The 25,076-nt window shown below is 53.1% G+C and overlaps 1 protein-coding gene across 4 annotated transcripts in view; it reads right to left on the reverse strand.

Moving 5' to 3' along the window:
* The window catches only part of cadm2b (cell adhesion molecule 2b), a 1,294,793-nt gene that overhangs the window by 7,878 nt on the left and 1,261,839 nt on the right, over window positions 1–25,076 (reverse strand). For 2 of the 4 annotated variants that reach the window (XM_052015251.1, XM_052015250.1), the window contains 4 exons: window positions 17,869–18,047; window positions 10,870–10,953; window positions 10,534–10,656; window positions 7,917–7,955 (listed from right to left, as the gene is read on the reverse strand). In XM_052015251.1, the coding sequence (XP_051871211.1) occupies window positions 7,917–7,955; window positions 10,534–10,656; window positions 10,870–10,953; window positions 17,869–18,047 (425 nt within the window). The remainder of the gene's footprint in view (window positions 1–7,916; window positions 7,956–10,533; window positions 10,657–10,869; window positions 10,954–17,868; window positions 18,048–25,076) is intronic. The other 2 variants (XM_052015252.1, XM_052015253.1) reach the window with 2 other exon arrangements.

A 25,076-nucleotide genomic window follows, 5' to 3' on the forward strand; every position in this document is an offset into this window, starting at 1 on the left:
GCCGCACTGGACCTGGTGTTGGGTAACGAGCCTGGCCAGGTGACTGACCTTTCAGTGGGAGAACAGTTAGGGAACAGTGACCATAACTCTTTAAGATAGCTATAGATGAGGATAGTATGGACCTTGTCGGAGAGTATTAAATTGGAGCAGAGCAAATTACAGGAGCATCAGGCAGGAACTAGGGAGAGTTAATTGGGAACAGCTGTTTTTGGGCAAGTCCACATGTGGAGGGTGTTTAAAGACCAACTGCACAGAGTACAGGACAGGGATGGCAGGGGAAGGGAACCTTGGATGTCAAGAGAGGTGGTGAATTATGTAAAGCTTAGGAAGCTGGGATCAAACAGAGCACTTGAGCATTATGAAGAAACCAGAAATGAACTCAAGAAGGGAATTGGGAAAGCCAGGAGGGGCCATGAAAAGTCTTTGCCAAGTACAATTAAAGAGAGTCCCAAAGCATTCTATGCAGACATCAAGAGCAGTGGATAACTAGGGAGAGGGTAGGACCACTCAAGGATGCAGAAGGGAACATGTGCTTGAAGCAGAGGATTTGGGTGAGGTCCTTAATGAGTACTTTGCATCAGTATTTACCAAGGAGAAGGATGTGGAGGATTGGGAGATCAGTGTGGCGTGTGCTAATATGCTGGGGCAGTTTGAGATAGAAGTGGAGGTAGTGTTGGGCATTAAGGTGGATAGGTCCCCAGGGCCTGATGGGATACACCCCAGGTTATTGAGAGAGGCAAGAGATGAGATTGCTGGGGCCTTGAGCAATATCCTCCTGTCCTCTCTAGTCACAGGTGAGGTCCCGGAGGACTGGCGAGTAGCTAATGTTGTCCCATTATTCAAGAAGGGAAACAGGGATAATTCTGGTAACTATGGACCGGTGAGTCTCACATCAGTGGTAGGGAAGTTACTGGAGAGGATATGTTCATGGGTGGGTTAGTAAGTTTGCAGATGATACGAAGATTGGTGGTGATGTGAATCGTGTAGAAGACTGGCAAAGGATACAGCGGGATATAGATCAGTTGCAGATATGGGCGGAGAAATGGCAGATGGAGTTTAATCTGGGCAAACGTGAAGTGTTGCACCTTGAGAGATCAAATGTAAAGAGAGAGTGTACTGTTGAAGGCAAAACCCTTAACGGTGTTGATGAGGAGAGGGATCTTGGGGTCCAAGTTCATAGCTTCCTGCAAGTGGCTGCACAGGTTGATAGGGCAGTAAAGAAGGCATGTGGCATGCTTGCCTTTACTCGTCGAGGCACTGAGTTCAAGAGTTGGGAAGCTATACTGCAGGTTTATAAAACACTGGTTCGGCTGCATCTGGAGTATTGCATTCAGTTCTGGTCGCCCCATTTATAGGAAGGATGTGGGGGCTTTGGAGAGGGTGCAGAAGAGATTCACCAGGATGCTGCCTGGATTAGAGGGCATGAGCTATAAGGAGAGGTTGGACAAACTTGGGATGTTCTCTCTGGAGCGGTGGAGGCTAAGGGGAGATCTGATAGAGGTTTTGTGAGAGGCCTAGACAGCTAGTACCTTTTCCCCAGGGTTGAAATGTCTAATACCGGAGGGCATGCATTTAAGGTGAGAGGGGGTAAGTTCAAAGGAGATTTGCGGTGCAAGTTTTTTTTACGCAGAGAGCGGTGGGGCCTGGATTGCGCTGCCAAGGGTGATGGTGGAGACAGATACGATAGTGGGCACTTAAGAAGCTCTTAGATAGGCTCACGAATGTGAGGGAAATGGTAGGATATGAACATTATGTAGGCAGAAGGGATGAGTTCAGTTGGGCATTTTATTACTAATGTAATTGGCTCAGCTCAACATTATGGGCCGAAGGACCTGTTCCTGGGCTGTACTGTCTGTGTTCTATGTACAGTGGAGAGCATTCTGACTGGTTGCATCACAGCCTGGTACGGAGGCTCCCATGTGCAGGATCACAAGAGGCTGCAGAGGGTTGTAGACTCAGCCAGCTCCATGACGGGCACAGCCCTCCCCACCATCGAGAACATCTTCAAGAGGCGGTGCCTCAGGAAGGCGGCATCCATCACTAAGGACCCTCACCATCCGGGACATGCCCCCTTCTCATTACTACCATCGGGGAGGAGGTACAGGAGCCTGAAGACCCACACTCAACGATTCAGGAACAGCTTCTTCCCCTCCGCCTTTCTGAACGGTCCATGAACCCATGAACACTGCCTCGTTATTCCTTTCTTTTTGCACTAATTTATTTTGTAATTTATAGATTTCTATGTCATGCACTGCACTGCTGCCGCAGAACAATGAATTTCACGTCATAAAAGTCAGTGATAATAAACCTGATTCTGATTCTGGAATGGGAACTGCAGGTACAAGGAGTCAATAGATGTCAGGAATTATTAAAGTCTATAATTGCTGCAGAGCTGTCAGTAAATTGGGGGGAGCAGCACAGTTTGTGGTGTAGACTGTGTCTGAGGGAGTTTCCTGAGGCAGGACTTGGGATGTGTGGGAGAACAGTGAGACCTCGGGAGGCAGGTACACGGTTCCCTGAAAGTGAAGACACAGGTAGACAAGGCGGTGAAGGAGGCATCTGGCACACTGGCCTTCACCTGTCAGAATATTGAGCACAGGAGTCGGGACATCATGTCTTGATTGGTGAGACCACACTTGGAGCACTGCGTACAGTTCTGGTCGCCCAGCTACAGGAAGGATGTCACTAAGCAGGAGAAAGATTTATGAGGAAGTTACCGGGACCGGAGGGCTTGAGTTATAGGGAGAGGCTGGACGGGCTGGGACTGTTTTCCCTGGAGTGAAGGAGGCTTAAGGGTGATCTTATAGAGGTTCATAAAATCATGAGGGGCACAGATAAGGTGGATGGTCACAGTGTTTTCCCCAGGGTAGGAGAGTCCAAAACCAGAGGGTGTTGGTTTAGGGTGAGAGGGGAAAGATTTAAAAGGGACCTGAGGGGCAACTTTCTCACACAGAGGGTGGTGGGTGTTTGGAACGAGGCACAGAGGCAGAGGCAGGGACAATTACAACGTTTAAAAGACACTTGGACAGGCACATGGTTTGGAGGGATATGGGCCAAATGCAGGCAAATGGGACTGGCTCAGGCAGACACCTTGGCTGGCATGGACGAGTTGGGCCGAAGGGCCTGTTTCCATGCTGTGTGACTCTGTGACTCTGCCGCTTCCTGATACCCTAGTGCTTTACCAGAAGGAACCCAGAATCTCTTGTCTCTGAGCTCGAGTGGAGATCCACAAGCACCATCGTTCCTCCCCTGCCCATTCTGCAGCCTCACGGATCTCTGAAATAGATCCTTTAATGTTCATGAACATTACTGTTAGCCAAGGGTCTGGAGTGTGGAATCCTGACCCTGTGCCCAGGATCCACTGGAAGCCTTGTTGGAATGGTCGTCTCGGGATGAGGAATTGTTCTCTCCCCATGATGTTGGTAGGAAGTGTCCCAGGGTTATGACATGGTATGGTTTGTGGTTCACTCAATGGCAGCTGGCCAAATTAATTCCCCACAGAAATCCAACTTGGAGAATGTGGAATCACCCGTGGTGTCAGCGGTAATCAGATCCGGGACCCATTAACTCCTGACAAGTTCTAATTCGACAGCTTTCCTCAGACAGAACCAAACCTTTGTGTAATTTATCATAAATGAGAAGCAGCAATATTGTATTTTGTTAAAAATTACTCAAGTAGATTTGTTTGCCTTCCTGAAAATACCTCCCTTCATGGGTAATTTTACAAACACTGAGCAAAGACTGAACTGATTCTTGTCCAACTTGTACCACACACAGCCCACACCAGCACCACACACAGCCCACACCAGCACCACACACAGCCCACACCAGCACCACACACAGCCCACACCCGAACCACACACAGCCCACACCCGAACCACACACAGCCCACACCCGAACAACACACAGCCCACACCCAAACAACACTGGCCCCACACACCCGCACCACACACAGCCCACACCTGAACCACACTGGCCCCACACACAGCCCACAACCGCACCACACACAGCCCACACCCGCACCACACACAGCCCACACCCGCACCACACACAGCCCACACCCGAACCACACTGGCCCCACACACCCGCACCACACACAGCCCACACCCGAACCACACACAGCCCACACCCGCACCACACACAGCCCACACCCGCACCACACACAGCCCACACCCAAACCACACACAGCCCACACCCAAACCACACACAGCTTACACCTGAACCACACTGGCCCCACACACCCGAACCACACACAGCCCACACCCGAACCACACTGGCCCCACACACCCGAACCACACTGGCCCCACACACCACCACACTTGCTGTATCACACTCAGCACAGTTCCTGCTCACAACCAAACCACACTCACTACTCACTCATCGCTCACACCCATACCAGCCTAGCTGATCACACCTAACTGCAGTCATCGTGTACGCCCGTACCAATCCCCCTGCTAACACAATTACTAAAATGACTTGTCCTCTCCGCTATACACGTACTCACACCCATAGCACTCACTATTCACACCCGTGACACTCCCACTTGAACTAGTGCCATAACGACTGACACACCTGCACTTCACTCACTGTACACTCTCACACCCCTCTCATTGTTCGCACCAGTAACAGACACGGTTCACTCTTATAACAGACTCACTGTTCACACCAGCATCACACTCACTGTCGGCTGTGGAGGACACGTCATTAGGTGTGTTTAAGGCAGAGATCGACGGTTGTTGATCGGTAAAGGGGTTGGGGGTTACGGGGAGAAGGCAGGAGAACGGGGTTGAAAGAAAGATCGGGCAAGATTGACTGGGGAAGCAGACTTGATGCACCGAATGGCCAAATTCTGCACCTCCTAATTCTCCTCCTGGACAAGTGGGCACTGGCATCACCCACGGCTCTCTGCCACACCAACCTGCCTGCTCACACCTTTCACACACTCATCGCTCACCAATTCTGCGCTCACTGCTCAAACCAGCCCCAGGACACCGCTCACATCAGCACATTACAGTGTCCCACACACACACTGACCCTCACTGGGGGACGTGTCCCCCACACACACTGACCCTCACTGGGGGACGGGTCCCCCACACACACTGACCTTCACTGGGGGACGTGTCCCCCACACACACACTGACCTTCACTGGGGGACGGGTCTCACACACACACATTGACCCTCACTGAAGGACGGGTCCCACACACACACTGACCCTCACTGGGGGACGGGTCCCACACACACACACGCACTGACCCTCACTGGGGGACGGGTCCCACACACACATTGACCCTCGCTGAAGGACGGGTCCCACACACACACACACGCACACACACGCACGCACACACGCACACGCACACACACGTGCACACACACGCACACACACGCACTGACCCACAGCTTTCCCACCCTCTGACACACAAGGTGCGTGACATTCCACGCAGAATACCATTCAGTCTGGCGGTGGGAGTGGTTGCTCTGGGCTGGGATCAGACTGTGTAGCGGCTGCAGGGTGGGTGAGGCTGAGGTGAAGTGACTGTGGCTGGGCAGAACCAGGCTCACTGTCACACAGGGAGGAGTTAGGTGGGGTCTCACAACCACAGACAGCAGTCACCGTCAGCACTGCCCCGCCACTGAGCCTCATCTTCAAATCAGGGAATGTCTCTGGCAAGGGGGGGCCATTTGGCCCATCCTGTCTCTGCTGGTGAAGTGGGAGCTCCCCACCAGCCTTAGTCCACCCTCCCCTGTATCCCTGTGTACCTCTGGGTCTGTACCAGGGGGTCCTGGCTGTCCCACACACTGACACAGGGTTCCAGATCCCGCTACCCTCTGTGATGTGGGGGTGACAGTGAACAACTGGCCCCTCAGCCACACTCTGCAGCTTCACACAAGGACGTTTCAACTCCCAGCATCTCGAGGCAGACATCCTCCTCTCTGTCCCAGACCCTCGTCCACTTGTGTCTCAAGGTGGACATCCTCCTCTCTGTCCCAGACCCTCGTCCACTTGTGTCTCAAGGTGGACATCCTTCTCTCTGTCCACTGACATCCCAACTCTGTCCACCAGCGCCTCGAGTGGGACATCCTCTCTGTCCCTCAGCGTCTCGAGGTGGACATCTTTCTCTTTGTCCACCAGCGTCTCCAATAGGAGATCCTTCTCTCTGGTCCTCCATCATCCGTTGGGTCCTGCCGAGCTGGGCCATCTACAACACTGCCTGGGGCGATGGCTGCCGACAGCTCCCTAGCCACCGCACCCAACACTGCCGTCGCACAGACCCTGGGGCACAGAGCAGCCCTCAGCCCTGAGGTTTACTCAGCCTGTCCGCCGGCAGGCGATGTGACCGCAGGAGGCAGCCACCTTCCACCAGCGGACTGCTCCTGACACCCCTGCGACAGGAGATCCACGGCTGCCAGTACACTTGTCTCCTCTGCTGCATTCCCTCCATCCCACCCCGCCCCGCCCCACCCCACCCCACCCCAGCTCCCCCAGCTGAGCTCCCATCAGCCCAGGACAAGTCAGGAGATCCCTGACCGTCCCCACACACGGTCTGGGCCTCTCGGGAGTGATGCCGCACCGTCCCCTCTACATACTGACCCACCGCTGACACAGGGAGGGGCCGCCTGTGTGTCTGGCAGGGTTCTGCACGTACTGAGGACACGTACACCCCCTCGGGCAGTGCCAGGGTGAACTCCAGCCTGCCGGCCAACATCTGGCACCGGGATCTACTAGGCACAGTAATCGGGCACCTCTGCGGCGGTCAGCACAGGGTTATGAATGGGAAATTGCAGAAGAGGTTGGATCAGAGGAACCGGTGTCTGGTTTTCTAAAGGCCTTTGGTGGGGAACCCAATGAAAGTTGTTACCCCAAACATTGTGGAGAGGATCAGGGTAAGATGCTGCACAGTCAGAGAGCTGGCTGAAGAACAGAGAGTGGCAGAGAACGGGTGTTGGCAGATCCCTGAGGGAGGTGGAGATCAGTGCAGGAACCTCAGCTGTTCACAGTCCCCTGCAAGGAGTGGGTGGAAAATAGACTCTAATTCAGATAAGTGCAAAGTGTTGCAGTTTGGAAAGCCAAATGAGTGTAGGACGTTCACAGTGAACGGCAGGGCCCTGGGGAGTGTTGTAGAACAGAGGGACCTAGGAGTACAGGTGCATAGATTCCTTAAGGTGTGTCACAGTTAGACAGGGCGGTGAAGAAGTCTTTTGCTACGCTGACCTTCATCAGTCAGGACAGTGAGTATAGAAGCTGGGAGGTTATATTGCAGTTGTACAAGACGTTGGTGAGGCCGCACTTGGAGTATTGTGATCAGATTTGGTCGCCCTGCTATAGGAGAGATGTTATTAAACTGGAAGAGGAGATTTACCAGGTTGTTGCCGGGGGCTGAGTTATAGGGAGAGCTTGAGCAGGTTGGGACTTTATTCCTTGGAGTGCAGGAGAATGAGGGGTGATCTTATAGAGGTGTATAAAATCCTGAGGGGCATAGATAGGGTGAAGGCGCACAGTCTTTTTCCCAGGGTTGGGGAATCAAGAACTAGAGGGCACAGGTTTAGGGTGGGGGGGGGGGGGTAGTAGATGTGAAAGTGTAGAAAGTGACAGGAAGGCAGGAGGGTTGGACGGCCTGGAGCCAGGGCTTCTGGAGGGTGAGGGCGTCCTGGGATAAGAGGCCACGGAGCTGGTCTGTGCACCATCCAAGAGTGCGGGGTGATCACATTGGGACCCACGACACTGGAAGAGGGCAAAGGGCAGCTGCTGAGGGCTGGGATCTCCCGGGGAACAGCTTGACCCGGAGGGGCAGATGTCGGGTCCCGAGCTTTCTGAGGGAGGGGCAGGGTGGGAGTGGGGGAGACAATCAGCCGCGGTGTGACTGAATGGTGGAGCAGGCTCGATGCTCCTGATTGCAGCCTTCGTTCGGTTTCTTACCTTGAGCCGGGCCGGTTGGGGGCGAGGACTTCACCGAGGCTGTGGGTGATGGCCGACATGGGTAAGGAAACAGAAAATGGTTTGCAACTTAGGAGAAAATTAAATCAAAACACAGCAAATCAAATAAATGCAGTCAGACATGACACCGTCCCAGCGATGGCGATGATTGGTGCCTGCCACCTGATTGTGTGACCACACGGGCCAGGTCATTGGCTTGCTATGAGTCACATGATTGAAGCGTTGAGGTAATGGTGGCCCAGGGTTTGCTCCACTGGGAATGACTTGGGGGGCTGCCGATGCCCCCACCCTCCCTCTCCCTACCCCAGGGGTGGGCTCCCTTCCTGGGCTGGGGGGGCTCCTCCTTTCAACAACCAACCTCCCCCACCCCCCCCCCCCCCAGTTGGAGCCCGTTGCCCCCAGGTCTCACACTCAGACCTCGGCCCCTAGACTGGGTGAGCGGTGAGGACATGGGGTATAGGGCCACACTGCTGGGTCCCTCTGGTGCCTGACCTGGCCTGACCTGGTGAGACTGGACCCTTGGACACTGACCGGCTGGTGTTGAACCACGGCCAGCCCCCTCTCCTCCAGCTCAGCTCTCAGGGATCCAGCACCCCACACCCTGGTGCTGCCTGCGCTACCTGCCTGAGCACCCCGCTGACTCCCCCCACCATCCACGGAAGACCGAACGACTCCCTCTCCTGCAACACTGCCCACCCTCTTCCAGTGTCCCCAGCACTGCGCTGCCAGAGAGCTGCGTTCGTACAGCAAGGTCCCAGAAACAGCAGTGCATTATTGGCCAGATGGTCACCTTTGGTGCCGTCGCCCAGGAGATCAACACTCCCTGCTGCTGTGGGACCTTTCATACCCCAACCCTAATGCGGACCTCACACAGAGGAAGGTGGCTGTGGGTGTCGGAGGTCAATCATCCCAGTGCCAGGGCATCTCTGCAGGAGTTGCTCAGGGCGGTGTCCTGGACCCAGCCACCTTCAGCTGCTCCATCAGAGGGTCAGGAGTGGGGTGTTCGCTGATGGCTGCACACTGATCAATTCCATATGCATCTCCTCACCATATGGAGCAGCCTTGCCTGTGTGCAGCGAGACCTGGACAGGAGCTCAGACGTGGCAAGTGACATTTGCCAGGCAATGACCACTTCCAACAAGGCAGTCTAACCTTGACCTTCCCTCGATGTTCCCCACCATCCGGAGGGTCACCACTGACCAGACACTCAACTGGACCAGCTACACATCCACAAGAGCAGGTCAGAGGCCGGGGATCCTGCGGGGAGTGACTCACCTCATGTCTCCCCAAGGCCGTTCCACCACCTACGCATCAGGAGTGTGATGGAGCATGCTCTGCCTGCCTGGATATGTGTGCAGATCCCACATCACTGGAGGCCGGGACAGTTTATGTCCCACTGGGTTCAGGATTTGCCCCCGTCAGATGGCGCCTCTGTAGCCGAGGTCTACAGACAACTCACAAAGGCTTCTCCAGGAGCACCTCCCTGTCCTGTGACCTTCCCCACCCAGGAGCAGGGCAGCGGGTGCAGGGGGACACCACCACCCACAGGTGGCCCTCCACGTCACACGTCATCCTGCCTTGGAAATAGATCGCTGCTCCTTCACCGTCAATAGGTCCAGATCCTGGAGCTCCCTCCCCAACAGCACTGTGGGAGAACCTTCACCAGGGTTACAGTGCCTCAAGTAGACAGCACACCACCACCTCCTCCAGGGGCAGTTAGGGATGGGCACTAAGTGCTGGCCTTGCCAGCGATGCCACAGCCTAAGTACAAATGAGGTACCTTATTGTGGCTGTGACCATCAGACTGAGCCCACACACGAGTTACTTACAATGTGGAACATGCCCCGAAATTCTCATCTCTGAACCTTCCGAATTCTGCGCTGGTGACATCGAGATCACCATCACCTGGTGATGGGGACTGATGCACTGGTCAGCTAGTTAGACTGTTTAACCAGCAGCCCCTTGACCGCACCTCTGCTGTCAGTGCCAGTACTCAGGACGTGATCCTCTCTGGCACCTCCGCAGGTGTTGGACAGATGGAGTCACCGCTGCCTGGTTCCCCAGACCCATTCACCTCTGGTGGAGGGGAGCAGGTGGTCAACAGGTGGGTGAGAGGCTGAGCTAGGGAGGTGGGAGCGGATGCCCCTTCTGCCTAGCCCACCCTGATCTCTGGGGAGTCACCCCCACTTGTCTGGCTGGTAGGGGACTATCCAAACCAGAGGGGTGACCAGAACTTCCAGATAAAGGGAAGTAACAATATTCAGCTCCCTGCTGGGGGCTTGAGCTCCATGCAGAAGCTGAGGGATGGGGGGAATAAATCCTTCAACAAGCACACCTCTCATGGTCCATTGCCCCGCCCAGGGAGCAGAAAGAGGGATTCAATCCTACTCTGTCAGAGCAAAGCTCACACAGGCATTAAGCTGGTTTGTAGACCCCACCCCTCGTCCACCATACGCCTCACCCTGACCTCAACCACCAACCACTCTCCAGAAACGGTCTTATAAAGAGATAAAGCAAACTAAAGAAGCATCTACTGAACTAGTCACTATTGACTAAGTTGGCAACTAGTTGGTAAAGTAATGGAGGGTTTGTACTGTACCTCGGGACCTGGAGCCTGTGGCAGGTTTGGTGGTGCTGGTTGCTATGGTGACAGGGGTTGTCCCTGCTCTAGTGGGACGGGAGGAAGGGATGCTGATGGTGGGAGACGGGATGATGGGAGCATCTGGTTGGTGGGAAGAAAAAAAAATACGGCTTAAACAGAGACCAAAAAACAAACAAGAACTGAAACCAATCTACAAGATCATGCAACATGAACTGTGGAATACTAAAGAGCTAAATAATCATTGCAAACCACACACAGACACCATGGTGCAACAAACACTGGCCACCAGAGCTAAAAAGAACAGTTGGAATGTAAACTAAGCACTGACAGCACCTCTAGGTGAAGACGATGGTTGCTGGGGAGCGTTCAATCTTCCGGGACCTCTCCTGGATATCTCCAGCAGGGAAAGGTCTTCTTCTAGGAAAATATTGCAGGGCAAACTTCAGAGGAGAGTGTCTGGACTTGGCCCATTTTCCTTTCTTTTCCGTGTGACAGGAATCTCCGAGGTGGGAGCAGGGTTCGTTGGGCAGGGATAGATGGGGTGTCCGTGTCCGAGGAGTGAGGTGCGAAGTGTGGGGTGGAGTGGGGTGTGGTTGCAGGGGTGGGATGGGGAGGTTGTTACCAGGAACCATACAAGCCTGAGTCAGGAGGAACTGGTATGGAGCAGAAAGCAGGGCTGAGGACTGGGGTGGTGGCGGGTGGTTCCCCTGAGGGTGGAGAGGCGGGGGCGGGGTGCTGGGTGGGAGAGGCCTGGATTACCTGGTTACCAACACCAAATGGTGTTAACTTCAACCTGGTGAGAAACTGGTGGGTGAATTGGTTGGTGATAGGCCCCTACTTTGGCCAGGGTGCAGGGCTGGGCTCGGGCTGAGGGAGTCAGAATGCACTGTGGAACCTCGCAGCCCATCGCCAGGCCATTCAGCCCAGCATGCCAGTGCAGGCCCATTCGATGGCTGTAGCCCAACTCCTTTACTTCTCGTGGGTCCCAGCTTCTCACAGTGCGGACCTGTTCCCGGGGTTGGGGGAAGCACTATCAGTGGTAATCAGTGACGTTACAAAGTGTAGTGAGTGTAGGGGACAGAGAACGTGTGGAACCCTGGCCTGGCCTTCCTTCCCACCCCAGGGAATGTGAGGACCCCGGAGTCTGCGATCTGCTTCTGGTTCATCAGGAAAGGTCCCAGCACACTGGCCAGGTCGCTGGGAAGTTTAGTGTTGGGAAAAATGACATCACTGTTGTCGAACTGTAGCCCGGCGACATGGCCGATGAACCGGCCTTCATCACTCCCAGTCCCCCTTAACCCAAGCTCCCTCGGCCAATGAGAACGCAACGTGAAACCCCTTCCCTCCCTAAACCCATGGCGATGGCCCCTTTCCCCACCACCCCACCTCCCCTCCACCAGTGGATGCAGCCAGGGCAGGAGGCCACTCAGCCCATTCTACCTGGGTCAGCTCTCCACCTGGTCCCTGCTTCCCACTTGGCTGCAGGTCTCTCCCCTTCCTCTTCCCTTTGGGAACCCGTGTGGGATCAGCTCCCATTGCCCCCTCATACGGTAGCAGCTGATCCCGCCACAGGAACGATTCCCCTCCCCATCTCCCCTGGACCCCACCCTCTCGGGACCCTGGATCTGCGGTGATCCCATGGGAGGTCTGACCTTGCTGCATCCTCCGACAGGGTTGGACGGTCAGGTGAAGACTTTGTGAGGCACCTTGACTCCCGAACAACCAAGGTCAGCATGGACTTCCCCGGAAATCCGGCTGCCCTGTGTTCCCACTCTGACACAGGAGGGCCAGATCCTGACCCTGAGAATACGGAGTCGACAGACCCTTCAGCCCATCGAGTCCATGCCGACCCGCAATCACCCATTTACTCTGATCACGTTTTATTCTCCCCACATTCCCATCACCTCCTCCCAGATTCCACCCCTCACCTACACACCAGGGGAAGTTTACAGCAGCCAATTAAACCCACTGACCAAGAGAGATGAGGGATATTTTAAATGAATTTTTTGCGTCGGTATTTACTCGGGAGACAGACACAAAGACTGTAGAGCTGAGGCAAAAAAGTAGTGAGGTCATGGACCATATCCAGATTACAGAAGAGGAGGTGCTGGCTGTCTTGAGGGGAATTAGGGTGGATAAATCCCCAGGGCCTGACGAGGTGTCCCCCTCGGACCTTGTGGGAGGCTAGTGCAGAAATTGCAGGGGCCCTGGCAGAGATATTTAAAATGTCCTTAGCCACGGGTGAGGTGCCGGAGGACTGGAGGATATCTAATGTTGTTCCGTTGTTTAAGAAAGGCTCTAAGAATAAGCCAGGAAATTATAGGCCGGTGAACCTGACATCAGTCAGGGGTAAATTATTGGAAGGTATGCAAAGGGACAGGATATATAAGTATTTGGATAGACAGGGTCTGATTAAGGATAGTCAACATGGCTTTGTGCATGGCGGGTCATGTCCAGCCAATCTAACAGAGTTTGTCGAGGAGGTTACCAGGAAGGTTGACGAAGGGAAGGCGGTGGACGTTGTCTACGTGGACTTTAGCAAGGCCTTCGACAAAGTCCCACATGGGAGGCTGGTCCAGAAAGTTAAGTTGCTTGGCATTCAGGATGAAGTAGCCATTGACTTAGCGGGAGAAGCCAGAGAGTGGTAGTAGATGGTTGTCTCCCTGACTGGAGGCCTGTGACCAGTGGTGTGCCACAGGGATCGGTGCTGGGTCCGTTGTTGTTTGTCATCTTTATTAATGAATGATTTGGATGATAATGTGGTAAACTGGATGAGCAAATTTGCAGATGACACCAAGATTGGGGGCGTAGTGGACAGCGAGGAAGGCTATCAAAGCTTGCAGCGTGATCTTGACCAGCTGGGAAATGGGCTGAAAAATGGCCGATGGAATTTAATGCAGACAAGTGTGAGGTGATGTACTTTAGGAGGGAAAACCAGGGTAAGACTCACACAGTGAATGGTAAGGCACTGACGTGTGCAGTAGAACAGAAGGACCTGGGAATACAGATCCATAGTTGCTTGAAAGTGGCGTCACAGGTAGAGAGGGTCATAAAGAGAGCTTTTGGCACTTTGGTCTTCATAGATCAGGGCATTGAGTACAGGAGTTGGGATGTTATGTTTAAATTGTACAAGACATTGGTGAGGCCAAATTTGGAGTATTGTGTGCAGTTCTGGTCACCCACCTACAGGAAAGATATCAATAAGCTTGAACGAATGCAGAGAAAATTTACACGGATGTTGCTGGGACTTGAGGACCTGAGTTATAGGGAAAGGTTGAATAGGTTAGGACTTTATTCCCTGGAGCGCAGGAGAATGAGGGGAGATCTTATAGAGGTCTACAAAATTATGAGGGGTACAGATAGGGTGAATGCATGCAGGCTTTTTCCCCTAAGGTTGGGTGAGACTAGAACTAGAGGTCATAGGTTTAGGGCGAAAGGTGAAATATATAAGGAGAATCTGAGGGGAAACTTCTTCACTCAGAGGGTGGTGCGAGTGTGGAACGAGCTGATGTGGGTTCAATTGTGACATTAAAGAGAAGTTTGGATAGGTACATGGATGGGAGGGGATTGGAGGGATATGGTCCGGGTGCAGGTAGATGGGACTAGGCAGAAGATCAGGTCGGTATGGACTAGATGGGCCAAAGGGCCTGTTTCTGTGCTGTAGTGCTCTATGACTCTGAGTTGTTGAGATGTGGGAGGAAACCGGAGCACCCGAGGGAAATCCATGCGGTCACAGGGAGAACGTGCAAACTCCACACAGTCAGCGCCGGAGGTCGGGATCGAACCTGGGTCTCTGGAGCTGTGAGGCAAAATGAGACGGCCTAGCAGGTGAGGCCTGAAGTCCCAGAGGTCTCTGTCAATCAAAGGTTTTGAATGATAATGTTGAAGCACAGGGCCTCGCAGTTGCCAACCCTGGGAGCGAGCCTGAATGAAGATCTGCCCCCTCACACTGTGCTTTACTCTGATGAATGGTTTGTCAGTGGAGCCAGGGAAGACGTGCCTGGAGAGGTAGGCTTTGGTAATGTGGGGCTGTACAGGGGCATCAGCCTGTGAGACGAGAGTGTCCTGTGATCAGCAGAGGCAGGGGGACTACAACTGGGAGGCTGTAGCACTGATCTCCCTGAGATCACAGCCCTTTCACAAGCGAGATTAATGAAGCGGTGCACTCTGCCTTCTCCAGAGTCCCTGTCATTTGCCTCTGTTATCAAGCGGTGACACCAGACTCAGAATCACTATTATTATTGGATAACTTTTGGAGTGGCAATTTACTGAGTCTTCTGGGCTCCTGACACCTGTCCAGGCCTGGAGCCCTGCGCTGAAAGCAAAAGTTGCGGTAAAACTGAAGGTGAAGAAGGCTGACGTTGCCTTGGTGTTTTTGTGGATGTTTATAATGGGGCATCTGGCTGGGGCATTGAGCAGGGGCCACGGGGCAGCTGCAACCAGCTGGACCCAGGACCTCCTCCACTCACCACTGGGGTGCGGGACAAGCCAGCGGGAGGCCCGGGAACTGGGAGCACCTGTACCATTCCTGCACCAAACCTTGGTTCTGGCGCTTACACCCTGGAACCGGACTGTGCGCCGGGCAGTGGACGAGAGCAGCCGACTCTACACCTGTAACCTGCAGAGGTTGTGGGGGGAATAGGAAATGGTTGACAGCTGGAACCCCAGTTATCACAGAATGGTGGTGCTGGGAGTGGCACGGTCTCTGGACCTCGGGGTACACACACAGTCTGCTCATCCACAGCAGGTGTACGCAGCACGTAAGCTGTGTGTGTACACACACTGCAGAGTTTAACAGAGCAAGTACACGGTCTGCACGTAACTGGGATCGGGAACAAGCATTGCTGTGTGGTGAAATGCATGCAGTCTCCAGATCACTCGGGTAGGGGGGGGGGCTGCGGGTGGAGTCTCCAGAGAGGGGGTAGGGTGGAGTTACTGGATCGGGGGGGAGGAGGGGGTGGGGTGGAGTCTCCAGATCAGTGGGGGTGGACACAGCCTGTAGAATACTATGTTCTAACTCGGGCAGTCCCCAGGGATGAAGGCCGACTTGCTGACACCACTGGGGGCTGATTGGTGAAAGCAGTAACACGGGGTGGTGGAGAAGGTTCATATCACGCTTGCCTTTCCAGGTTGGGCCATGGAATACAAGGGCTGGGACATTGTGTTGTAACTTTACCAAACACAGGAGCACTGTGTGCAGTTCTGGTCACCACACTATGAGAAGGGTGGCTGCACTGGAGAGAGTGCAGAGGAGATTCTCCAGGATGTGGCCTGGATTGGAGAACGTTAGATCTGGGGAGAGACTGGACGGGCTGGGACTGTTTTCCCTGGAGCGAAGGAGGCTGAGGGCTGACCTGAGAGAGGTTTATATAATCATGAGGGGCACAGACAGTCAGAGTCTGTTATCCAGGGTAGGGGTATCAAAACCAAGAAGGCAGAGGTTTAAGGTGAGAGGAAGGAGATTTAGAGGGGATCTGAGGGGAATATTTTTTACACAGAGAGTGGTTGATATCTAGAACTTGCTGCCAGAGGAGGTGGTGGAGTCAGATACACTCACTGTGTTTAAGAGGCATTTAGACAGACACTTAAATAGACGAGGTGGAGAAGGATACGGTCCTAATGCAGGCAAATGAGATTGGTGTAGATGGGCAGAAAGGTCGGCATGGACATGGTGGGCCGAAGGGCCTGTTTCTGTGCTGTACTGACAATGTGGGACCCACAGACTCTTCACCAGACGGGGCGGGTGGGGAGTGGAGGAGAACTGCTGCTTACACCGGGCCTCTGAGTGCTCCCAGTGCATGGCCTCGAGGTTCCCTCCTCCACTCTGAGCCATCGTGGGCCAGTGGTCCTAGGGGATGTTGTGTTTCTTCAAGGAAACTTTGAGCACATCCTGGGACCTTATTCTCGGCCCACCAAGTAACGTTTCACCGTGACAGAGTGTCTGCTTCAGGACAGGCAAGTGGGTGACGTGGCCTCATCACTGGGGATGCAGAGCCGGGGCGGGACGCTGAGCCGGGGCGGGACGCTGAGCTGGGGCGGGACACTGAGCTGGGGCGGGACACTGAGTTGGGGCGGGGCGGGACACTGAGCTGGGATAGGTCACTGAGCTGGGACGGGATGGGTCACTGAGCTGGGACGGGACACTGAGCTGGGACGGGATGGGTCACTGAGCTGGGACGGGATGGGTCACTGAGCTGGGACGGGATGGGTCACTGAGCTGGGGTGGGACACTGAGCTGGGACGGGACGGGTCACTGAGCTGGGACGGGACACTGAGCTGGGGCAGGTCACTGAGCTGGGGCGGGTCACTGAGCTGGGGCGGGTCACTGAGCTGGGGCGGGGCGCTGAGCTGGGACGGGGCGCGTCACTGAGCTGGGACAGGACGGGTCACTGAGCTGGGGCGGGTCACTGAGCTGGGTGGGACACTGAGCTGGGGCAGGACGCTGACACTGTTGGGGTGTGTATGCACTGTTTACAAGTTGTGGGGCGCCTGTCTTGTTTACAGGTTGTGTGGTGTACACATTATTGGGCCGTGTACAGTGTTAGATGTCACCATCTACAGACTGTTGGGCTGTGTGCACTGTCTACAGATTGTTGAAGAGCATCAGGTGATAGTTAACAGTTCCTGGGATGGGTTGAGGTGCTGATGAGTGCGTGTAGTGGTGTCTCACTCCCTTTAACCGTCCCAAGCCACGTGACTACCTGCCCCCGCCTGGCCCAGCCTGGTGACCCTGATCTGTTGGATCTGCTCAGACAGAACTGCAGATGCTGAATCTGAAACAAAAACTGAAGGGCTGGAAGAACTCAGCCGGTCAGGCAGCACCTGTGGAAGGGGAAACCGGTCAATATTTCGGGTCTGAGGCCCTGTCTCAGAGCTGGGGGGAGAGTGGAGGGGTGTCCCTGATCAAACTGTAGTTTGGTTATGCCCCTTCCTTTGCCTGTTTCTTTAACATGTCTCACCATTGGTCAGTGCTCTGCTCCTCGTCACCTGGCCCGTCTCTGTGCAGGATGTAGGGGGAGCTCGGGGACTGGTCCCAGTGCATAGGCTGCAGGGGGAGTTCAGGGACTGGCCCTGGTACTTTGAGCACTGTGTGGGGCACAAGGACCCTAGGGCACCCCTGGTCCTGCCACTGGGGGCCACAGCCTGCGTTGGCCAGGCAGCTGCTGGCGTGTGGTACCTTGGCTCTGGGACGTTGGGGAGAGCTGGCCCTGGGGAGGCCATGGTCACTAATAGCGGGCAGAGGGTGGAAGTGTGACCCAGCTACAGGAGGGGAGGTGCGGGGCGAGGGTGCTGAGCACTGCCGGGCCCAGGCCTCAGCCGGCAGATACTGACCGTACACGAAGAGGATGTACTCAGCACTGTTGTGGCCCATGGTGTTGGCAGCCTCACAGTAGTAGGTCCCGTTGTCGGTCTTGTTCAGGGCGCTGATGATCAGGACGTTCCCCTCCACCACCATCCTGTCTGGGTCGGGAAGGTCAGCGCCGTCTTTCTTCCATTTCACCGCTTCTGGTCTGTGGAGAGAGTGCACCGCAAAGTGGTCAGTGTCTGGGCTGCTCCCGTCCACACCTCACTGCACCATCCCCTCCCGTGGCGAGGCACTCCCTCAGTACTGCCCCTCCTACAATGCGGCGCTCCCTCAGTGTTCTATTTCCAATATAGTTAGAGTCCATCAGTAGGCAGCACAACGCTCAGCTTTGTCCCGCCCATTACTGCAGTGCTCAGTGCTGCCCTTTCAGGCTGCAGTCTGAAAAGCTTCACGGGCAACAGATGACACAGGAAAGATCCAGCCTCGAAGGCAACTTACACCAGTTTGGACCCGCTGCCTCTACAGTCAGTGTCATGAATCAATTTACCTCACACACAGCTCCTAATCTAAATTAATTCCTTTTTCAATTTGTGGGTTTTTATCACAGCCCAGCGCCGTGATGTTGGACTGGGAAACGGGAGCAGGAGGAGGCCACTCGGCCCCTCAATTCTGCCCCACCAATCAATATGAGCACGGCTGATCCACACCAGACCTCAACTCGTCCTCTGTGTGAGTCCCCGCAGCCCTCCATCCCCAGAACTTTCCAGAATGTATCCACTCCCACTTTAGATACTCCTGATGATCCGGCCTCCACCACCCTCAGGGGCAGAGAATTCCAGACATCACACCCCCACCCTCCCCCCCCGCCCAGCGATGACATTTCCACACACCTCAGTTTTAAATGAACCATAGAACCATAGAACAATACGGCACAATACAGGCCCTTCGGCCCACCATGTTGTGCCGCCCTTCAAACCACACCTAAGACTATCTAAGCCCTTCCTCCCACATATCCCTTTATTTTAAATTCCTCCATGTGCTTATCTAGCAATCCCTTGAATTCGACCAATGTACCTGCCCCCACCACCGCCCCAGGCAGCGCATTCCATGCACTCTCTGGGTAAAAAAACCTTCCTCTGATATCTCCCTTGAACTTCCCGCCCATTACTTTAAAGCCATGCCCTCTTGTATTGAGCATTGGTGCCCTGGGAAAGAGGCGCTGGCTGTCCACTCTATCTATTCCTCTTAATATTCTGTTCACCTCTATCATGTCTCCCCTCATCCTCCTTCTCTCCAAAGAGTAAAGCCCGAGCTCCCGTTGCCTCTCCTCATAATGCATACTCTCTAAACCAGGCAGCATCCTGGTAAATCTCCTCTGCACCCTTTCCAACGCTTCCACATCCTTCTTATATGAGGTGACCAGAACTAGACACCGTACTCTAAGTGTGGTCTAACCAGAGTTTTGTAAGCTGCATCATTACCTCGTGGCTCTTGAATTCGATACCTCGACTTATGAAAGCTAACACCCCATAGGCTTTTTTCACTACCCTATGCACCTGTGAGGCAACTTTCAGAGATCTGTGGACATGGATCCCCAGATCCCTCTGCTCCCCAACATGACCACACTACCAGTCTGCCAACACCAATATGTCTTGGACGGCATCAACATCCATTTCTCCAACTTCCATTAACCACTCATGACACAGTGCACTGAGGTAGTACAAGGGAAAACAATAACATTTGCAGAATAAGGTGTAACAGCTGCCATTAACCTTGTACTCTGCCTTGGAGTTTGTCCTTCCAAAGTGTACCACCTCATACTTTTCCGGATTGAACTCCATCTGCCACTTCTCAGCCCAGCTCTGCATCCTATCAATATCTCTCTGCAATCTTCAACAATCCTCCACACTATCCACAACACCACCAACCTTTGCGTCGTCTGCAAACTTGCCAACCCACCTTTCTACCCCCTCATCCAAGTCATTAGTAAAAATCACGAAAAGCACAGGTCCCAGGACCGATCCTTGTGGGACACCGCTAGTCACAGCCCCCCAATCTGAATGCACTCCCTCCACCACAACCCTCTGCTTTCTACAGGCAAGCCAATTCTGAATTCACACGGCCAAGCTTTCCTGGATCTCATTCCCTCCGACCTTCTTAAGAAGCCTACCATGTGGAACCTTGTCAAGCACGTTACTAAAATCCATGTGGACCACATCTACTGCACTACCCTCATCAATCTGTCTGGTCACCTCCTCAAAGAACATTATCAGGCTTGAGAGACATGAATCAAACTTCACAAAGCCATGCTGGCTGTCCCTGATCAGACCATGATTCTCCAAATGCCCATAGATCCTACCTCAAAGAATCCTTTCCAACAGCTTGCCTAGCACAGGCGTAAGGCTCACTGCTCTGTAATTCCTGGACTATCCCTATTACCTTTTATGAATAAGGGGACAACATTTGCCACGCTCCAATCCTCCAGTACCATTCCCGTGGACAACGAAGACTCAAAGTTCCTATCCAAAGGCGCAGCAATCTCCTCCCTCAACTCGCCTAGCAGCCTGGGGAATATTCCGTCAGGCCCCGGGGACTTATCTACCCTAAGATTTTCTAACAACTCCAACACATCCTCTTTCTTGATATCTACATACTCTAGAACATTACCCTCACCAACACTGTCCTCAGCGTCATCAAGACCCTTCTCCTTGGTGAATCCTGAAGAGAAGTATTCATTGAGAACCTCACCCACTTCCACAGCTTCCAGGCACATCCTCCCACCTTTGTCTTTAATCGGACCTACCTTTACCCTAGCCATCCTTCTGCTCTTCACGTACGAGAAAAGCCTTGGGATTCTCCTTAACCCTACTCGCCAAAGCCTTTTCATGTCCCCTTCTCGCTCTCCTCAGCCCTTTCTTAAGTTCCCTCCTTGCTACTCTATATTCCTCACGAGCCCTGTCCGATCCTTGCTGCCTGCACCTTATGTATGCTGCCTTCTTCTTCCTAACTAGTTGTTCCACCTCCCTCGTCACCCACAGTTCCTTCACCCTGCCATTCCTTCTCTGCCTCACCGGGACAAATTTATCCCTAACATCCTGCAAGAGATCTCTGAACATCGACCACGTCTCCATAGTACATTTCCCTTCAAAAATGTCATCCCAATTTACTCTGGCAATTTCTAGCCTTATAGCCTCATAATTTGCCCTTCCCCAATTAAATACCTTCCCGTCCTCTCTGCTCCTATCCCTGTCCATGACAATGCTAAAGGTTATGGAGCGGTGGTCACTGTCCCCCAAATGCTCACCTACTGAGAGATCTGTCACCTGACCCGGGTCATAGATCTAATATGGCATTACCTCAGTCGGCCTGTTAACATACTGTGACAGGAATCCATCCTAGACACACTTAAACTCTGCCCCGTCTAAACCTTTGGTACTAAACAGGTGCCAATCAAGATTTGGGAAGTTGAAGTCTCCCATGATAACAACCCTGTTATTTTGGCACCTTTCCAAAATCTGATTCCCAATCTGCTCCTCAGTATCCTTGCTGTTACCAGGGTGGCTATAGAATACTCCCAGTAGAGTAACTGCTCCTTTCTTGTTCCTAACTTCCACCCATACTGACTCTGGAGAGGATCCTGCCACATTATCCACCCTTTCTGCAGCTGTAACAGTATCCCTGACCAGTAACGCCTCTCCTCCTCCTCTTCTCCCCTCCCCCCATCCCTTTTAAAACACTGAAAACCAGGAATATTCGATATCCATTCCTGCCCTGGTGACAGACAAGTCTCTGCAAGAGCCACAATATCATAGTCCCACGTACTTATCCAAGCTCTCAGTCCATCACTCTTATTCCTGATGCTTCTTGCATTTAAGTAAATGCACTTTAGCCCATCCACCTCACTACTTTTATACCCTTTACTCTGCTTCTCCTTCCTCAAAGCCTCTCTATATGTTAGATCTGACTTTACTCCGTGCACTTCTTGCACTGACCTATCCCTCCGGTTCCCATCCCCCTTGCAAACTAGTTTAAACCCTCCCGAACCATGTTAGCAAACCTGCCTGCAAGGATATTGCTCCCCCTTGAGTTCAGATGTAACCCGTCCAATCTGTACAGGTCCCACCTTCCCCAGAAGAGATCCCAATGATCCAAAAATCTAAAACCTTGTCCCCTGCACCAACTCCTCAGCCACGCATGAATCTGCCATCTCCTCCTATTCTGACCTTCACTGTCACGTGGCACTGGCAGCAATCCTGGGATTGCTACCCTTGAGGTTCTGTTCTTCAGCCTTCTGTCTAGCTCCCTAAACTCACTTTTCAGGACCTCATCCCTCTTTCTACCTATGTGGTTGGTACCAACATGTACCACAACTTCTGGCTGTTTTCCCTCCTGCTCAAGAATCCTGTGGACCCGATCAGAGACATCCCAGACCCTGGCACCTGGGAGGCAACATACCATCCGGGATTCATGCTCACTGCCACAGAACCTCCTGTCTGTTCCCCTGACTATCGAGTCCCCTATCACTATTGCCCTCCTCTTCTCCTCCCTTCCCTTCTGAGCAGCAGGACTAGTCCCAGTGCCAGACACCTGGCTACTGCCGTTTGATCCCTGTAGGTCATTCCCCTCAACAGCATCCAAAGCAGAATACCTGTGTTTGAGGGGAACAGCCTCCGGGTTCCTCTGCTCTGTCTGTCTGTTCCCTTTCTCTTTCTCTCCCCTGACATTCACCCAACTATCTGCCTCCTGGACCCTAGAAGGCCCCTAATCCTGTAACTATGTCCCCTTGGTCAAGGCTCCCCCACTGGTGGAAACATCTCTACATCCTACCCTGTCCTGCTCCCCAATGAACATACATGTTTCAGTAAGGTCACCCCTCATCCTTCTAAGCTCCAAGGAATACTGACCCAACCAGTCCAGCCTCTCTTGATAGCATTTCTAACCCCAGCTCATTAGAGCCCAGAACATTGAGTGGGTGCTCTGGCAGGTGCCTGGAACCCTGGGCTGGTTCAGACTATTTTCCTCTCCATAGATGCTGCTTGACCCACTGAACATTTCCAGCAGATGGCATTTCAGACTTCCAGCATCTCCGATGTTTTGAATTGTGGTTCTAATTTCAACACCTCACCCTCGCTCCCTGCTTCCTCAGCAGAGGGAGTAGTTTCTCTCAACACCGTCCAATTCTTGAAACACCTTAATCAGTTCATCTTTCCGTCTTGCACACTCGAGGGATGATGAGCTGGGTGTGTGTAACCCTGTTCTCGTAACTTCACCCACTAAACCTGGATCTGCTCTGGCAGAGAGGAGAGGGCAGAGGGTGCAGGGGATCTGAGCAGTTACACGGTGTAGGGTTCCAGCTGAATCTACAAGTGACACATACTTTTGGAAGGAGACACAGACTTTGGTTGAAAGCTGATGTATTCAGCAGCTTGTCCTGACCACCAATAGCCTGTCCTGGTCCAACCACGTAGACACCATGGCCAAGAAAGTGCACCAGTGCCTCTACTCCCTCAGGAGGCTAAGGAAATTCAGCATGTCCCCATTGACCCGCAACAATTTTTATAGATACAGCATAGAAAGCATCCTATTTGGATGCATCACGGCTTGGTACGGCAACTGCTCTGCCCGGGACTGCAAGAAACTGCAGAGAGTTGTGGACACAGCTCAGCGCATCACGGAAACCAGCCTCCCCTCCGTGGACTCTGTAAATTGGTAAATTGGTTTATTATTGTCACATGTAATGAGGTATGGTGAAAAACTCCATACAGATCATTTTGTCACATCAGTACATTGAGGCAGTACAAGGGAAAACAGTACAGAATGCAGAATAAAGTGTCACCGCTACAGAGAAAGTGCAGTGCAGGCAGACAATAAGGTGTAAAGACATAAACAGGTAGATTGTGAGGTGAAGAGTCCATCTAGAGGATCATTCAATAGTCTTATAAGAGCGGGATAGAAGCTGTCCTGGAGCCTGGTGGTACATGTTTTCAGATTTTTGTATCTTCTGCCTGATGGGAGAGGGGAGGAGTGAGTTTGTCCCAGGTGGGTGGGGTCTTTGATTATGCTGGCTGCTTTACCGAGGCAGTGAGAAGTGTAGACAGAGTACATGGAGGGGAGGCTGGTTTCCGTGATGCGTTGGGCTGCGTCCACAACTCTCTGCAGTTTCTTGCAGTCCCGGGCAGAGCAGTTGTTGTACCAAGCTGTGATACATCCAGGTAGGACGCTTTCTATGGTGTATCGATAAAAGTTGGTGAGGGTCGAAGGGGACATGCCAACTTTCTTTAGCCTCCTGAGGAAGTAGGTGCTTTCTTGGCCGTGGCATCTACATGATTTGACCAGGACAGGCTATTGGTGATGTTCACGCCTAGGAACATGAAGCTCTCAAACCTCTCGACCTCAGCACCATTGATGTGAACAGAAGTTTGTGCAACGTCCCCCTTCCTGAAGGCAACAACCAGCTCTTTTGTTTTGTAGTTCAAAGGAGATGTGTGGGGCAAGTTTTTTTTATATACAGTGGTGGGTGCCTGGAATGTGCTGCTAGGGGTGGTGGTGGAGGCAGATACAATGGAGGTGTTTAAGAGGATCTTAGATAGGCACATGAATGTGCAGAGACTGGAGGGATATGGACATTGTGTAGGCAGAAGGGATAGTTTAGCTCAGCGTTTAATTAGTTCAGCACAACATGGTGGGCCAAAGGGCCTGTTCCTGTGCTGTACTGTTCTATGTTCCGTCACCACTTTAGGCAGTGTGTTCCAGCCAATCAGAACCCTTCACTGTATCCCTTTTGCCTTCGGTCTGTCTACTCTGGTTACTGACCACTGACTGGGCCACCCCGATCAGGACAATAAATGCCCCACCCCCACTAAACGTGATGGTTGAGGTGAAGGCATCAGGTGGGATTGCTGGAGAGAGATCCTTCTGCTTGGTTGTGTTCACAGTCGCCGCTCTGCCTTGGGCTCACCAAGCCGACACTGAGCTCTCTGATTAAAGTGAGATTTCAAACAGAAGATTAAAATGAAATTGATTTTATCATCTGTATTTGATTTTAATCAGGCTGCTATCAGGAAGAGATGAATTACGTGCTGAGTGGTGAACAATCGAGGGGATGGTAGTTCTTTGGGTCAGAGCAGTTCAAAGACCTTCCCTGCCCTCCACCGCTGCATTTTCTATTGTCAGTTTCCTGTTCAATAAAGTGAAAGATGTTGGTGCTGGTGAGTGGAGCTCTTCCTATGTACAC

This window comes from Pristis pectinata, chromosome 4, assembly GCF_009764475.1.
Source record: "Pristis pectinata isolate sPriPec2 chromosome 4, sPriPec2.1.pri, whole genome shotgun sequence".
In the NCBI taxonomy this organism is placed as follows: domain Eukaryota; kingdom Metazoa; phylum Chordata; class Chondrichthyes; order Rhinopristiformes; family Pristidae; genus Pristis; species Pristis pectinata.